The sequence below is a fragment of the Vanellus vanellus genome, assembly GCF_965231255.1.
Source record: "Vanellus vanellus genome assembly, chromosome: 7".
NCBI lineage: Eukaryota > Metazoa > Chordata > Aves > Charadriiformes > Charadriidae > Vanellus > Vanellus vanellus.
Genome location: NC_138912.1, coordinates 17,123,252 through 17,140,986, shown reverse-complemented (window position 1 = coordinate 17,140,986; position 17,735 = coordinate 17,123,252). Strand labels below are relative to the sequence as shown.

General features: G+C 37.1%; 1 protein-coding gene across 1 annotated transcript in view; it reads right to left on the bottom strand.

Annotated features, from left to right (window-relative positions):
* LOC309674401 (adhesion G protein-coupled receptor A3-like) overlaps positions 1–17,735 on the bottom strand; it is a gene marked incomplete at its 5' end in the record, with an annotated part of 285,537 nt that overhangs the window by 168,624 nt on the left and 99,178 nt on the right. Inside the window, 3 exons of the mRNA XM_082486426.1 lie at positions 248–319; positions 9,540–9,611; positions 13,431–13,502. Coding sequence (XP_082342552.1) covers positions 248–319; positions 9,540–9,611; positions 13,431–13,502 — 216 coding nt within the window. The remainder of the gene's footprint in view (positions 1–247; positions 320–9,539; positions 9,612–13,430; positions 13,503–17,735) is intronic.

Below are 17,735 nucleotides of genomic sequence, written 5' to 3'. Positions count from 1 at the left end.
AGTCAGGATGGGTAGATTGGGCTAGTCAGAAACAGGGTGAAGTCAGCGCTACCATTTCACTGGGACAGGTAGAAGACAGCAGCTCACCAATAGTGAGACAGACATCGATAACAAAATACTGGATATTTTACATTTGGAATGCATCTCTAGAAACAATCCTCTTTGAATTCATATTCAGTGCTGCTCTATTTATTCTAATGTCTTTCTTGAATATTTCAGATTTCTGAACAGAAGGAATGATACTTACAGTGCTTTCAGAGCCAGCAGCTCAGAAAAAAGTCCATGCATGAGACTTGAAAAAATATTCCCTGACAAATTCCTAGAAAAAACAAACAAACAGTTTGCAGACAGTTAAAACAAACACAAAAAGAAAAAAATGTTATAGAGCGTAATTTTCCCAATGCTAATTAAGAAATTCTGCTTTCTTGACAAGAGTAAAAACATATTTAAATTTGTACATTGCTTTTTCATAAATGACAGTGATAGTAAAATCAAGTTATACACTTTTACTTCTTTTATTTTCACAGCAGATATACGCACAATTCACTTAGTCTAATAAACAGGAATATTTCTACATATTTAATAGAATGGAATTCTAGAAAATAATATTCTAGAATTCTATTTAAGATATTCACACAATGATTAGTCAGTGAGACCTATGTTGTATTTTTATAGTATATGTAGAATGACACTTCAAGGTAAAGAAATTAAAACAGCGTCTTAATTTAGTAATGCTCAGAAGAATTCAAGCAATTCTTTAAAACAGTAATGAGTTTTCAAAGTAACGACACAAATAGTTCTATTACAAAGGACTTTAAACAAACTGATTTCTCCCATCCTTAAATGAAGGACATTTCCATTTTAACTACTGTTTTACTATTTCTTGTCTTGATGGCTGAATGGATTCGGCTAAATACTTGCAAACGGATGCAATTTAATTTCGCCTAGTTTATCAGTATTGCTCTGCCAGTGCCTTAATAGTATAAAAGGTAAATGCTTAATGTCAAGTAATACTGTCGTCTTCTGTACCAGTAAACTGAAAAATTAGTGCAGCATCCGGGATTAACATTTCATAGGAAATTAATTACCTACTTTTGAAATAGTGATGTATATTCCTTTCTATCCAGTGCCTGAAGCCTATACATCTGAATTCAAGGATGGCTACAAAATTTCAGCTATCAGTGAAATTTCAGATGGAGATTGGTTGTTACATATAGAAAAAAAAATGTAGACTGGCAACGAAAATGGTTTCATTACTTTTTCATTAAAAAGGTTGTTTTTATAATTATTGATTTTACTTCTCTTATGTCTACAAAGTAAAGAATGTATATGAAAATGAATATACAAATTCAGATCAGGAGCAGTGTTCCACTAGTGAGAAATCTACCGAGCCGCAAAAGATCTGAACCAGCTCCATAATGTGAGGAAGAGAAAAACCTCAAGAATCATGCTTTCTACAGAAACTTGTATAGATACATATGGACCAATGAATTCAAGAAAGAAAAGAAAATATTGCTAATTTATAAATTAATTAAGAAAGTTCTGGAGCATTCTTGAAACAACAACTAATCTTATTTTTGTACCCATTTTTTCACCACTGAAACCATAAAAAAAGATAATTAACTTTGAACTCTGTATTTTCATGGTAGTTCAAAGCAAAATTCCACTAAAACTGAAAAATAAACTGGCTTAGCAGTGAAACCTAGTTTAAGTGAAATTATTTCTCATTATATTGAGTGACAATGAGATGCGGTGATACAATTGAACTCATTGTTAACAATTTTTAACAGTGCCCCTTTAATCCAGTGTGGTGCAAAGTTCTTGATCATAGAAGGACTTTCCAGCTTTCCAGTATCTCTTCAACTGTGGGTACGTCTAAAGGTGGAAATGAATGTTTGCTTGTAGCTATTTCTATACCTCTAATATTTTGGATTTATCAACAGGAACTAAAAACATTGAGCATTTCACAAAGACTCAGTTACCTCCTCACCTAAAATTAAATGGATCTACTCATGTGCTTATTGGACATAAGCCCTGATGAGGCACGTGCTGAAGCAGCTCAGTGAACTGGGACGTTAAACGGACTAAATCAGAAACCGATAACCCTGACATTTACACTGAAGTAAACCAGAAGCAGTTCCACTAAAATGAAAGCAGTTACAGTAGTATAAACCTACTGACAGAGGACAATCATGCTGAACTGAAGGACAGGCAAAGCAATCTGCCCAGCTTTGCATGGATGGCAGCGAGAAGGCTGAAATACGGGGGGTTTCTTTTCTCTGCCCTACTCCCAACATTTCTGATCTGAGACAAGTCCCAGCTTTCCCCTTAAACAGTTACCCAGGCTTCGTACAGCGAAACAAACAGAACACCAAGTCCGAAGGGCTTGGACCAAAGGAAGGCTTTATCTCTGGTCAATATTTTAGGAAACAGGGAAAAACTCTAAGTCATTTCCACAGCTGATGCAGCAGGGTTCAGCAGACGTATGGTAGCTCTGCACCTGCCAGAGGTGCCCATTTGGTATCTACTGAATCTATGTACTTTCCACAGGTCCTACCAAATCCACCAAGATATCTAGCCAGAACTGCTACATTAACCTAAAAAATTCCTGACTCGTGTCCCGTTTACAGATTTTGGGTTTCTTTTTACCATGACAGAGAAATATGTAACCCTTTTCTTTAGTGGTTTTGCCAAGTGCTGGAATAATTGAATTCCTGACAGTTCAAAAGTCAGCGCAAAGCCAGCAAGACAATTTTAGTATTCTTTCATATTCTTCTGACAATGACGTGGTTTGAAGTTTCCATATTACTACTTATAATTAACAAACTAGGATCACGTTCACAGGGCTGGGTAAGTCACAAAGCAATACACTTCTATGCCCAAGAAACACCTAATTACAGTATCTGGATCTCCAACAGTGGGAATAGCTTCTTCTCTAACAAAGCTTTCAGAAATCTTCTTAAATCACCCCAACAACACGTGTGTTTCTGAGCTAGATGTCTGGTTCTGGCAAATGCCTGGTTCTGTCAGTTCACATTATTTATGTTATCTATTAAAATATCTCCAAATGCATAGCGTTGTGAAATTCCGCCATTTCAGATATCCTTAAACCCCCTCTAGCTTGATTTAAAAGGACATTTGTTCTAAAAACAGCTGTATCACCTAGTTTGCAAACATTTCAAACATAACAAATTAATGCACTCCAAAGCTGATAGCACTTACTATGCCATTAGCTCAGTCCATTAACAGAAACATGCGCTTTCTGTTATATCAGAGGTAAACCATTTCACTCTTACGTACAAGGTCCTACACTTATTTTTTTCATATACCAAATACTCTTTTGCTTTTACAGAACTTAACACAACACTTTTGCCAAAAGCTTTAATATAAATGACAAATGCTATAAAACATTTAAAGGGAGCGTCTCCAAGGGCCATTTTGAGGCAAAACATAGATAGAAGCAGGAGTATATGAATATGAAGCATGCTTCACCCTTACAAGCAGCATTAAAAAGCTGAATGCAAAGGTGACAGACAGATCTTCTGTGCAAAAAGACTGGGATAGGAGGGGTAAAAACCAACAGCAGCAATACAGAGAGGGCAGGTTGCGGTGCATATTTACTCGATGTTGCCAAAGCGGAGTCTGTTTGATTCCCTGTGTTCCTGGGTTTGTACTTCATTTTGGGCACCATACAAAGTGATTAGTTGCTTCAATGACAGCAAGAAAGCCACACAAGAATTTATGGTATAATATTATCGTAAAACTAACTGCTGATAATGATTCAGAAGCAGGATGAAGAATAAATCAGGTATACTTTAATTAAACAGTTGGAAGTATGGAGGAAGTTCTGTTTCGAACTTCCAAGAGAAAGATCCAGCAGTAGCTCCTTGTTGAGACAGATTTAAGGTTGCAACCTTTCAGAACCCGAAGAGCTAATTTACGGGGGACTAAAGAAATGAAATTTGGTATATCGGTACCGTGGCACCATCCCAGTGTTCCACAGCTCTTGATATTTAGATTAAATATAAACAGACTTAATGTGGATGGCAGCTCCGTTACCTAGCAGAAATATATTTGCATACATAATTCTGGAACAAAGCACTGAAACATGGCCACTGAGGGACCAAAGGAGATTTGGAAGATTTGTTGCATTCAATTATGTCACTCCTAGTTAGGATACGTGCACCTCATCATAGCATAAACACAGCCAAAGGGTAATATATAAGCCAAAAAAGTTAAGCTAATATCTTAGAAGACATAATAAATCTCCTCTTATGCTGTCTGAGGCACTGTCAGCTGCATCTGTCATATGATGTGAAAGCATTTTGGAATCATTTTCCAGAGTACAAATCATCAAATCCAGGAAGGTGTAAAAATCAGATCACTCTCAAGGAACATAATCACAATTCAGTGGCTGCAGTAATTTCAGGAGCTGCGTGAAATTTTAGATTTCATTAGTAACTTGAAATTCAATTCCGGTTCACTGAAATATACATCGTGACTGCAATCAGAGTAAAAGTGTTCTTTTCTACATTATCAAGAGGCTGACAATTTTTTTTTGGTGGTTTCTGAATATGTGCATGTTTTCAAAACAACACTAGGAGATAGTACTAATTAATTTTTCCTTAATTCAAGAACCCTGTAGGTTGTCCTTCTCAAGAAAAAGGCTGCACAAAACTACCAAGCCCACTGAAGAGTGTTTGCATTATCCCTGAAAGCTCAGGCAGTTCTCATCCTTCATTTTAGTGAAGTATTTAAACATACCTTTATCCTACTCAGTTCGGATAAATGCATCACATCATTTGGTTAAACATCTAATGTCGGTTTGGGCCCAGAGCTGTTTTTTCAGCTCTAATTCCATTTTTTCAAACTGAATTAGACTCACAAGATTGAGTGAAACACACTGTGTTATTCTGTTTCACCTGGTATTCGTGCTTGTAAACAGTATAGGAACATCTCATCTCTGTACTTCACAGAAGGTGCATGAAAAGATTTATGTCCTTTGCTCCTTCCAATGGACTCACGGCTCTCCCTACTGGTTTTGATAACAGCCTGCAAAGATCCTTCTCTACTTCTTCTCTGCTAACGTAACACAGGAGAGCTCTAATTACCACAATCAACAACTTGCATAAATCAACGCATACATACATCTCTTCACATTGCCCCTTCAGTAATCTAAACCGCACCTGATGGCTCTGAAACCAGGTCCATGTTTAAGAATTTGTCATCTTTTCCTCGGCACAATTATATACACTGACGTTACACTAAGTAAATGCTCCTCCATAACCTTTTCAGGGAACGGCTTTCTCATACCCTTGAAATGACAAGTAAACACAACTCAGCGGTATCAGTAGCAGCAGAAAGGTGACTTACTGTATTTTAAACACGTCTAGAAAGTTTGATTCTGGGAAGAATCAAGCTAGAAAAAGTTAGGAAAAGGAAAGTCAAGGTAAAAATGCTAGAAAGCGTTAGAAGTATACCAGGTGGCAGTAGCTTGCAGTCAACGGACAATCACCAGTTCTTACACCAGAGGCAAATTGAGATCCCAGCTCAAAAGATTACCATTAGAATTATGTCATTATACGAGATTTCTGAGGTTGAGGAACAAATGATACTATGAATGGCAGAGAACAGTTCCTCTTGATTGAGATCGTGGGTTTTTTTCTTCACAAAATAATCACTCACCCAACAAGAGTAATGGTACTCTTGACTTTGGTTTGGTAAGGGGGGATAGTCCCTACAAAAGAGAAAGTCATAACTTTTGACACTGCAATCATGAACTCATTTACTTCAGGTGAAAGGGGAATTTAGATTTATCTATTACTATGCCTCTTATTTCAAAGGACGGGCTTTTGAAATTAAAAAAAAAAAAATAGGTGGCAAAGAAGTACTAGAGTACGTGACCTGTAATGCAGGATGGCCCCATTTGTCAAGTCAATGGTAGAAAGGGAATTTAAAATCCTAATAAGAAAAATGGAAGACAGACTAAATGGATCAATAACCAAGTCTTAAATCTTGAAAAAAGAATTCAAGTTTTAAAAAGATCAAAGAAATAGAGAGACTATAAGGAAAAAGGTTAGCAAAAAAAACAGGAAACATAGAGGGACAATGGGAATTACCAAAAATTAAGTTAAACTTTGGAAAGTATACTAAAACAAGGTGCAAAAGAACTTATAATATAGTAGTATTGCTAAAGTAAGAAATGAAGAAAGAGTAGATATTATATATATATCCCATCACTATTATTTTTTATTCTGTTCAGTAGTGTTGGCCATTTGGATTATAGATATTTATGGGAGAAGCATACACTAAATTCTGGAAATGATCTTTCCCAAGACCACCTACAGTATGACTAGTGATCTGCAGAACTAGTTAAAATAAAAAAGAAATACCTGGGCAACTAGAGGCCTTCTAGGCTAATTCCACTCACATGAAAACACTAGTATATATGTTAATGGTTTTCTCCTGCTTATGTAGTATCATGTTAGACGTATAGAAAAATCAATAAATAATTTTCCTTGTCTAGAAAATTAGTGATCTTTTTATATGATTACATGATACATCTTCAATAGATGCATATTGATTTTTTTTTTCTCATTTCTGAGTTGCCAAGGTTTTTTTTCCATTTTTCTTTCTTTCTTTCAAAACTCACTCAGTTACCGCATCAAATACAACGAGGCCAGACTAACAGGTCTACAGTCACCGGAATCACCATTTTTTCCACTGACGGATGGACATAACAACCATAAACCCATGAAGAACCTGGTGTTAAGTGCATTTATTGTAAGACTCCAAGATAATGGACAGGATAGAAGGGAGGGGAGTGAGACATTACCGGTCTTCTGCAGAAACAGTCTTGTGACTGATTGTATTTAGCGCTCTCACGAATAACTGTGGCTCAGAAATGTAAGCATGTGAAAACGAAAACTGGTAATAACAAAACCAAGGATTGGTCAATATTAAAAGAACTATCATACAAGGAGAGGTGAACGTTCTTGAGGATGAGATGTCTAGTGATTTCATTAAATAATATTATTCAAAGTGAAAAGGGTAACAAGACTGTCACTTAAGAATCATACTTAAGAAAGGCCTAATTCAAATTTCTGCTATAAACTGGGGCCTCAGAAAGACAACAATACAGAAAGTGCTGGATCTACACCCACTTGGAAATGGAAGTTAGCTCCGTCTTGAGGAAAATGTAAATATTTACTTAAAAAGCACAAAAAGACTAGATGAAGGAAAATACAGTGTTAATGACAGCCTAGAGGGAACTGGTGAGACTTTCTCTGGATCTACGTGCTCAGAACAGATTCACCAACACTGCGACAGGTACACAGGTTACTAGAATGAGCCGGAATATGGCAAATCTGTTTTACAAAAGGAAACTCTAATGGTGTGGTTTCATCAGCCCGGCAACTATGGGCATTCAGCACGCATATCGCGCCTTCTTCTGACATCTCTGGTATCAGTGGAGGATGTAAAGATATACTGCCACACTCTTTCCTGGTCCTCAGAGGAAAGGGACAGCAGAGTCAACCACTGTCGCAGAACAAATGTTGTATGCTCACTTTGAATGAATTTCTGTTCCTTACCATCACAAGACTGAAGTTCTGTATTTAACTTCTAATTAGCTTTTAAGATGGAGTCTGGAAGACTTACGAATAGAATTTTTTAGACATGTTTTCCTGAGAGAGCAGGGATTTGAACAGTTTCTATTGAGGTTGTTCCTAGCATCTAGAAGCACCTTCCATTTAATAAGGTGACTTTACCCTTTTGAATTAAACATACCCTCTGTGGTAATCTGGTGATATCATCACAGTCATGTCGCCGTGCACAACAAAAGGAGACCCAGCAACCCTCAACAGGTGAGTTGGGCTTCCCCAGTTTGGCAACTCATCTGAGACGGGTAAAGAGAGGGGCAATCTGCACCTGTTCATCAACGTGCTATCAAGGCTGTTCCCATCATCTCTTCTCACTCGTTTTCATCAGAGGAGATTTGGCATAGTTACTCTCATTAATGTGATCAGTAAGCACGCCAGATCTCAGCCTTTTACCTGGTGTGATCTTGACCTCATGGCAGATCTCTCTAGAACGATTTCCCTGGTTTTTTTCCAAGGAAATGCCAGAACTGGCTGGAGAGGAAGAAAATAAAGTATGAGGTTTGTAACACACTATGATGTGGTATAGGAATTTATTTCCCTTTCAAGAATGAAGACAGATGTCAATGAAGATACAGAGGCCTCCTGGGTCTGGCCAAACGTCCATTCAAACCAGGACCCTTCCTGTGAGTTGCCCCCTTCCCAGCCAGGAAAGTCGCAGCCAACTTACTCATTCCTAGCACTCGCCTATGCTGTAGCACACCTTCACCCATTCCTTTTTGTCCTTCTCTGAACCTTCCCTAGTTTTCGTCATCTTTTTGAGATGGGCAGACCGGAATTGCCCACAGTATTAAAAATGCAGGTTCTTTGCTTTTTTCCCCTGGAGTGCAATGGATGTTCTCTCTTCTTTTAATAATGTTCCCTACTTTTTATTAAATGGTACTGAGCTCTGAGCAGATGTTTTCATGGCATTACCCGCTCTAATCTCATAGCATCATTCCTGTGGTTTAATGGTTAGCCCAGAACAGTTTTTTCTCCCTTGCATCACTTAATATTTATCTACATTAATTTTCACCTGCCTTTTTACTGCCCAGTCAAGGAGTCCTGCACATTACTTCTGTCCTTCAAAATCAACTCTTGTCTCTAATTCTCTGGTTAACCTAGTATCTACTAGGAAACTTTGTCATCGCACATTTTCTCTCTTCTTCCAGGTCATCTGATTCTCCCTAAAAGTGAACAGCCTGGGTATACTATCATAATCTCATGTTTCTGAGGGCTCTTTCTGGAATAGCCTGATACTCTGTTGATCACACAGGCTCTCTGGCACGCTTATGGATATGCAAGTTGATTACTTTGCTCCCTAGAGCATATTCCAGTGCGGTTGCATATGATAAACTAATGACTCAAAAAGTACTATGACAAGTAAATTGTTCGACACAACAGACAGCCTAAAATTGATATTTCTGAAGCAATTTGAACTACCCCGATATTCCAAATTTGCTGATACTTCATACTTTTTTTTTCTCAGTATACGCTTACTTTTTTATGTAATACACTTCAGGGGAAAAAAAAGTTATAAAATTCTATTTGATCTGTAATGGATAGAAAGAACAATGTATCCTTTTTAACCAGTATAAGTCTCATTTTTGTGCTTGACCTTTAATTGTTTCCAAGACATGCAAACAGAAATGTCACGTTCGGCCTCTTTGTGATGTGAAAATGAAATTTAATTCTTTGCGGTTCTGATAGATTTTATGATTACAAACAGAAACAACATCTTTGAAATATCAAGTCATCACAATCAAAGGCTCAGGAGAGGTGGTTTTTTAGTATAAAAGCTATAATTTTCTTATAATGAAAGTTTATTGCCAACTGTACTCAGGTAAGCCATGTGACAGTTTGGCTTTCTCCTGTTTAAAAGAAAAGTGGTGTTATACTCACAGTTTGTGAAGACTGTTAAGTCCAATAAACATTTCTGGTGTTAGGCAACCAATTCTGTTATTTGAAAGATCCCTGAAACAAATAAAAAAACCCATGAAACATTAGGTCTGTCTTTTTCATATACACACCTACGTAATCACATACAGCCTCTTTATCTTTAACTCTTAAGGAGTTAGACTTACTAACTTTTGCATCAACATTATTGAGCAATATTCCGCAAGTAATCGTACCATCCTGCAACTTACAATTATTGCATTAAAACGTGATTCTATATATGCAGAAAAAAAAAAAAAAAACCAAACAAAAAAACACCAAAATTATCCCCAATATAAAGAATTTTCTTTATCAGTTACTCGCACCTGTTTGTTTATTTATGAAAAATACTATGCATTTCGTTGCACACAATATTCAGGCAAAATTGGCGTATTTTTAGTGTTTACTAATGTCTCACCTCATTGAAAGCATCCTTTCTTGCTGAAGAAGTCACAGAAACCAGAGGGCAATTAATTTTTGAGCTAGTAAGAAGGTCAGTCTGATAAGCACTTGGGAAGCTTTAAGAGCAATACTGTGGCTGTCTCAGACCACAAATAGTACAAGGCATTATATTCTATAACTCTTATCTGCAGAAAGGTGAATGGATATTTTCTGTACAAGTCATACGTACAACATAATGTATAGGATACTTATAGGAAGGAGACAAAAATAGGTACGAGCAATTATGTTGTGATAACAACACGAATACTGTCCCTTGGTGCATTCTGAACAAGTGTTTAATTTTTACATATTTGGTTTTCAACCTTGACTCGGATTTTCCTTCTTATCAGGTATGATTTTTTAAACAATTACTGTAACGTAAGGGTTTTAAGTGATTATACATCCATTGAAATGTTAAAATTGATCTGAACATATTTTTGGTTTAGAATCGGGGGTAGTCTTCCAATTCCTTTGTTACACTGTGCGGATTCTCTATTTTTCTATTGTTACATGAGAACACTAAAGTCATCGAAAAGGAGAATAAAGGTTGCAGTTTGACAAATCTAGATATTGCTTTCATGGAGACATATCCAATTAGCTAAAATGTGAAGGCAATTTCTTTAGAATTCACTACAAAGTCTTCTGCTATCAGACAAAGATTATATTGTTACACAATTAAATGATGAAACCTCACATTAGAACGAAAATATTTCTTAAATGCTTGTCAGGGATATTAAGTAGGCAACAGCTGAGAAAACAGTGTGGATAACAATATAGTGCAATAATTGCATATTAGCGTTACTGTTTAAGTTCTCCTAATGAAAGCTACATAGAAAATCTAAAAATGCAAGTTTAAGACAAACAAACATACAAACATATATATAAGAATAGATATATTTCTACTAGAAGAGGCAAGAATCTACCCAGAATTCTTGATTGGGTGATGCTTTATTTCTTCCTAAGCCAAGTCTGAACACACATGGAAGAAATGCATCACTATGTGGGGCATAATTTGGAAAGCAAAAGCAAATTTCATCTAAACTAACCAAAACAAGTGCGTATTTCTCTAAGTGTGGCACACGGTAAACCGGTGTTTTTAATAAAGCGAAAGGCTACATACCCTTTTCTCAAAGTTTACTTCAATGAAAGTTATTTTCACAATAAGATATATGGCAGTGGCTGAAATCTCAGTATTGTAAAACATGTTTTCTAAAAAAACATTAGCAAAAAGAAAAGACAACTTGCTGCACGTTCCTCCAAACTAATACATGTTATATTAGACATAATTCAATTCACAATGTACAAAGCTGGTGCTCCTTTTCATGCGTAAGACATTTAACTTACTAATGCCTACTTGTAAAATGGATGTTCGAGAAAACAGTCTCTTCTGTTGAATAACCAACTGCCATAATTTTAGTGCTTCATAAATTTTCAATTTTCATCAATTTTGTGTGTACCTTTTCGAGTAAACCCTTGAAATAATTCAGCCTGTCATTCAAATACAAATTATAACAGTTCTTCAAATCATTCACAGAAAACATTTTGATGTTGACAGCCCGCAGTTTTTCTGTCTGACTTGCCATAGCTGTATCTCTTGCAGTTGCCCATATTACTTCAGCTTTTGCTTTCCACAGCATCACTTTTTTTTTCATGTGAAATAAGATGTTAATGTAAAGTACAGTCTTAAAGTAATGACTATATTCAGCATTCAACAGGAGTTTACACTATTTATGCCTTTTGCTCAACTGCCTGCTGCCCAACAGTTGCACAGTGAAGGAGCGCAGAGATTTTCTTGTTTACCATGGAACTACACTGATTTGTACCAAACAAGTGGCAGTCTAGGAATTAATCAATCCCCTGTCTCTAGAATGCTCCCAGTGTTATTTGTTCAATCAGCAACAAGTTGGTTTTTTTTTTTTGAGATCTAGCATGACAAATCTCGACATTGCCATTTCTAGTTTGCTGAAGAGTCTTTTCTTTGCACTTTTCCCAGTGCCTAATGACTTCCCCTTCCTTGGCTTGTCTCTCCCGGCTGACCCACGGCTCCACCTCTGCAGTCTTCAGATGTGCAGCCCATGACTTGCACAGGTTTCCTGATTTTCCCACAAGAGGTCAGGGTTGTGTTATTAGAGTATGCAGCCAAAGCAACAATTAGCGCTCATTTTGATCATTTCATTGTATTGTTACCCCTACATACAGACTGAGCAAGAAAGTTTCGACCTAATGGTTTTCTTTGTGTTAAAAACGTGTATGCTACTCTGACTGCATCATTATTATATCATTAGCTTTCTACCCAAACACACTAAGACTTAGCGGTTGGTGTCAGAAATCGCCACTACCTGTACAATCAGAGATGGAAATCTTTTGCTTAGGTTGCGCAGTGTTCTCTGTACATGGCAGTAAAGGAATTTAACCTCAGAGGAAAAAAAGCCGAAGGATTCGTACATTTCTTTTTCTGTGGATTTTTGCATTCCTTCTCGGCTAAATCTTCCCATCCCACAAAAATAATCCCTGTTTTCTCATAGGTTTTCTCATCACACAAAAGACGGCACACACGAGGGCTAAGCAGATTTCTGGCATGTGCTGATGGCCTGGTTAGCCACTACATGGACATTTGGATGCTGTCACATGGAAAATTATAATTACAAAAGGGTTCATCTCACTTTTCCTTTAGGCTGGGTAGAACTAAGGAGGGTCTGTAGTCTTTGTTATTTAAAAGCAAAAAGACCCACTTGTAGAATCTTATAGTAACTTAGATATTTTTACCCTCTACAAATGTGGTTTAAAAAGCCACCGCTTTCAAAAGTACTATAAGAACATTTTCAAAGAATGCAAGAATGATGGACAGGGAATATATTGCATAAGTCTCGTTTCCTTAGAAAACCATGCTAAAAATAACGTCAGAGTCAACGTGAGAGGTATGAAAATGGTAGACAAATTGTAAAGCGTGACAAAGTTTCCTTTCTAATAATTTATTTTATAGACCTGGTCTGTGATAAAAGTAAAGTAGACCTTCCATAACGAAAAAACTTAATGAAGCACAAAACATTGCTTACACACATTCAAACCACTTAGTTTTATTTCTGATTAATGTCTATAGTGTTATATTGTCTGCTAAGTCTTTAATTAGGCGTGTTTTTTAACTTTACAGATGTACTTGTTAGGACGTTTATTGGCGAACAAACAGTAACTTTAAATGAGAAAAGGTAAAAAAAAGAAGGGGAAATGGGAAAAAAAAATGACAGGAAAGAAGAAGAAAAAGGCATGGTAAATTTAAAAAGCACAGTGTGTGGTTTTCTATTTTACAGCCAATGTCCTTATGTGATTATTGCTTGGTGGCATATTTGAGTTGCCCAAGGATAGAAATGTCGATACAAACACAATTTTCAGAATAATTCAAATGGAATTAATACTTACAGGCGCTTCAGTTCTGAAAGTCCATGGAAGGCCCCTGGCTCAATTGTGCTGATCAAATTATTCTTCAGATCTCTAGAGAGACATAAGAGGAGGAGCAATTAATTAGTGCTTTACCTACTGTACTACTGTTACACACGAGGAGTGTGAAATGCAATGAAATTCTAACCTTTATTTGTCTTAGCTAAAACCAAAAATTAATTTCTTTTAAATAGTAACATCAAAAACATTACGTCATTTGCCATTTATAAAAACATATTTTTTCAAGTAAGATGGTTAAGATTAGAAGTTAAAAAAAAAGTCTGCTCGTTTTAACTCTTCTCCTATTTCTACTTTTCAAAACAAGCTTACCAGCCATTCTTGCCCCAGGAAAAATGTTTTAATCAATGAGTGAATAAAATAATCAGTCAGCAAAGCAAGAGCCTTTTAGTTTGCTTATTCATTGTGCTGTGCACTTTACACTTAATAAATTTCTCACTCCCACCTAACGTAGGCAAAGCAGCTGGCTTGTGAGACATAAACAGATAGGTCAGGTTTCTGTCCTGAAATACAAGCAATTTCGCATATTTGGCAGATAGGTGCTTCATTTTGCACTTGCTGACAATCCAGAGGATTGGTTGTTGTGCAGATAAAGAGTATTTCGCTGGCATTAGTAATCTCATCTGCTCTTGGCGCAGTGCTTGGGGCCGTGACATTGTCCCCACCGAGATTTACTACTGAATTGTCTCAAGACTCTTGTGATGTGAACCCTGAGGAAACGCCTTCAGTGCAATTAGATAAGCAGGCCTAGGAGACAAATGCCGCCAATTCTCGAAGAGTCAGTGTTCATCTTCTGACCATTTGCAATTCAGAGGGAACGACTGGCGCGCAGTAGTATCCAAGTTGTTTCTCAGAGTGGCCACTTGCAGGATATTACAGCACATACACTGCTTGACTCTGCCAACTATGGACGTATCGACAGCCACATGAGTCATCTTATTTATGACTTTTTATTTTACTGCAAATAAAGTGCATACTAGGTGAAACCTAGGTTCCACTAGCTGTGATTGCCCTCAATAGGGAACGATTTCATCCCAAATGTTTAGTTCACAGTAGAATATATTTTAATTTCAAAGTCAGAATCATAAATAAATATTTCTGTATCTTTGGTAGTCATTTTTGCAGATCTTTTGAATACAGTTCCAAAAATTTGTGTGTCACAACCATTTCATTTTGGTGACGATGTTGATGAGCGAACCATCCCCAGCAAAGATCTCAGTCAGGCTCTTAACGGTCAAGTTCAGCTTTCAGCTTGCAACATGCAACACTGAGTCCGTAAGAAGGTGATAAGATATTCTGATTACTTACGTACAAGAAGTTTTGTCTTACGTATAAGAAATGCAGAGCTACCAAATGCTCTGCAGACCAAGACTGCAATTTTGATGGAAAAAAACTGGAGTATCAGCTCAGTTTAGAAAATATCTATATTCGGTTGCTTAAGCTGTGAAGTCCTAACTGTAAACAAGATTCAAGATAATCACTTAGCATTTGTTAAAGCCGACTCAGCTCAAAGTTTATGCTGCATCATCAGCAAGGTATGATACACAGGTATGATACAGGGCAACGTAACCTGCCCAGTAATTTTAGATTACCGTTTCTTCTTTGTTCCAGCTCACTCTACATAGCGGCATGACTACATGTTGCATCTGATCTTGTGACATATTGAAAAAAGCAAAGGACCAGCAGAAAGGTAGAAAAACTGAAATCAAACAGCAGGCTATGCTTTGAGTCTTTTTAAAATATATTGCAAAGCGTACAGGTTTACTTATTAGGAGTATCTGAAGTTACAAGCATTCATAAAGCTATGAAATATATTAGAATTTTTTTCAGCCATGCATGTCTGAAAATCAGTGGTTTAGTTTCTTACTGGTTTTATCTTGGTTTCTTTTAGATATTTCAAAGTTCCTTTTTTCAGTTGCCTTTTCACTGAAAATGCCTTTCATCCATTATCCATTCATTATGCAAATAAACTCGATAAAATATGATCATCTCAGTCCAACACAAATACAATGGATATTACCAAAACATATTAAAAATGCACCAACTATTCCATTTGTCCGGTACTGATGTAACTTTTAAACAGTGAGGTATAACTCTATGCGTACATAGATAATTTAAGTATACGCATTACATTGCGTAGATCATTCCTATTTGCCAGAGCCACAATGACAGCCCTTCACACGTCGCTGAGCTAGTAAAAAGTATAAATCCCAGAAGCGCTTCCTTGTCCCTGCTAGTGTGCGGTAGTACTGTGGGGAAAGGGAGTCAGTCAGAGCCCATGAGATTCCCCATAGCCTCAAGAACCCATCGATACGAGCCAGCAGCAGGGGAGAAAAGGTGGCACACAGGAGGGGAGAAAAAAAGGAAAGCGCCAGTTCAGAAGACAGGTAAAGGCACCAGAAAGGGACAGAGCTTGGACAAGGACTTTGACAGCGATTTGAGCGTCGATAAGAGAGTTGCAGTCTATGACTAACTTTAACTCTTTCCTTTCCCCTGGAAATCACGTAAGCAAAACAATGGCAGAAACACAGACATCAAGGCTGGTGCTTGTGCCGGTTCTTATCTGGCAAAGCACAGGACAACCCCATGGGCGACAGGGAGGAATTAGGGGCTACAGCCATCCTCCTGTGGGTGTTCTGCCCTTCTCCCTATTCCCTAATCCAGGCAAAGCAGTTTTCTTCCTTGCTTTGTCCCCTTACCTTCTACTGGCTTTGAATGAAAGTGACAGTAGCTGATTTAATCACCAACGAAATAAAGGGAATGATGTTTGTTATCATGAGAACACTTTCTAAGATTTGGAAGAAGCTTTGTGTTTTTTGGTTTGTTTTTTTTTTGTTTGTTTGTTTGTTTGTTTGTTTTTAAATTTTGTGGTCAAACATTTTCGTTTTAGTTCCCTGGTACCAGCAGCATCTCCTAGATTAATTTTTATTCTGCCTTCATCTGCTCAAGAAATTGTGACAATTCCTTTAACTCTGAATTTTCCACACCTTCTCATAAACAAAACTCTTTATACAAAAATTCTGCAGTCTATTCTTCAGGGTCCCATCAACTTGCAAAGACAAGTCAATATGTTTGGTAAAAGTTAATCTACATGAGCGTATTTTCCTTTGATGATTTAGGATTTTTGCTGTGCGGATGAGCCAAAGCCTCAGGTTTTTTAACCTTCAAATATTCAATACCAAACAGTTTGGTCTTCTCTGGTTCTGTTCACACCAAACACCGGAGCTAAGCTTTCTCTAGACAGCATTACTGACAATATCCTCATGAATGAAACGGAGATCCTTTTGCTTGTACAGTACATTAAATATGTAACTACTCAGGTCGAAGGAAGTTCTTTAACTTGCAGAAGTGAGCCCACATGGAAAAGACTGAAAGGACACTGTACTCGTCATGTGAACTTCTATAGTCTTAAAACTTCAAATACAAACAAATAAAACGAAACAAAACCCCCAACCTATACTAGAAATCCTTTGAACCTATACTGATTCATCTCAGGCTTTACCCTGGGAGACATTTGAAAACCACTTCGAGGCATAGTTCAGAGCAAACACTCACATTTTAGGCAGGGGAAACCGACAGTTTTAATCATCAATCTTATTATCAATTACACACACATCATGTGTTAACTGACAACTCATCTAAATCCTCTGCAAGTTGTAATTATCTGAAGCAATTGTCTCTTATAGCCAACAGCGGTAACAGCTCACAACAAATATAAGAGAGTCAGTATGAGTGGCAAACTCTTGGCAGGTGAGTTTTAGCGCCAGTCAAAGTAACCAAGTAGACAAAAGGTCTTCCACTTACTGAAATCCTCTATGTTCCAGTTTATGGAAACTCTGCTCTGTTTCCCCATAACTTGTAATCACATAGGAAAAAACAGCATAATCCTACACTATCATCTCCAGGAAGTAAAAAAGGCCAGTTTAATGTTAGTAGAAGGCAGACCATTCCAAGGAAAAGTGTCCATCACTTGCACTGTCCCAAACAAGACATCTGGTCTCCTTATTTTGGAAATGAAACTTCAATTAGGTAGGTCGTTTTAGCAGGAATACTCTCAGAAAATTATACTACCCACAATCCTGGCACTTTCTTAGTAATTAGTGTTATTCCATAATGTTTCCATGTACTTCTGGCCTAAAAAAATAGATGTTTTCTTCCTTGTCATCCTTGAAGTCTAAAGGGTGATTAAAATAAATAAATAAGATTATCACAACTGCTAATCAATTACAATTCTTACTTCTACATTAGGAGAATCTATTTGCTTGCCTC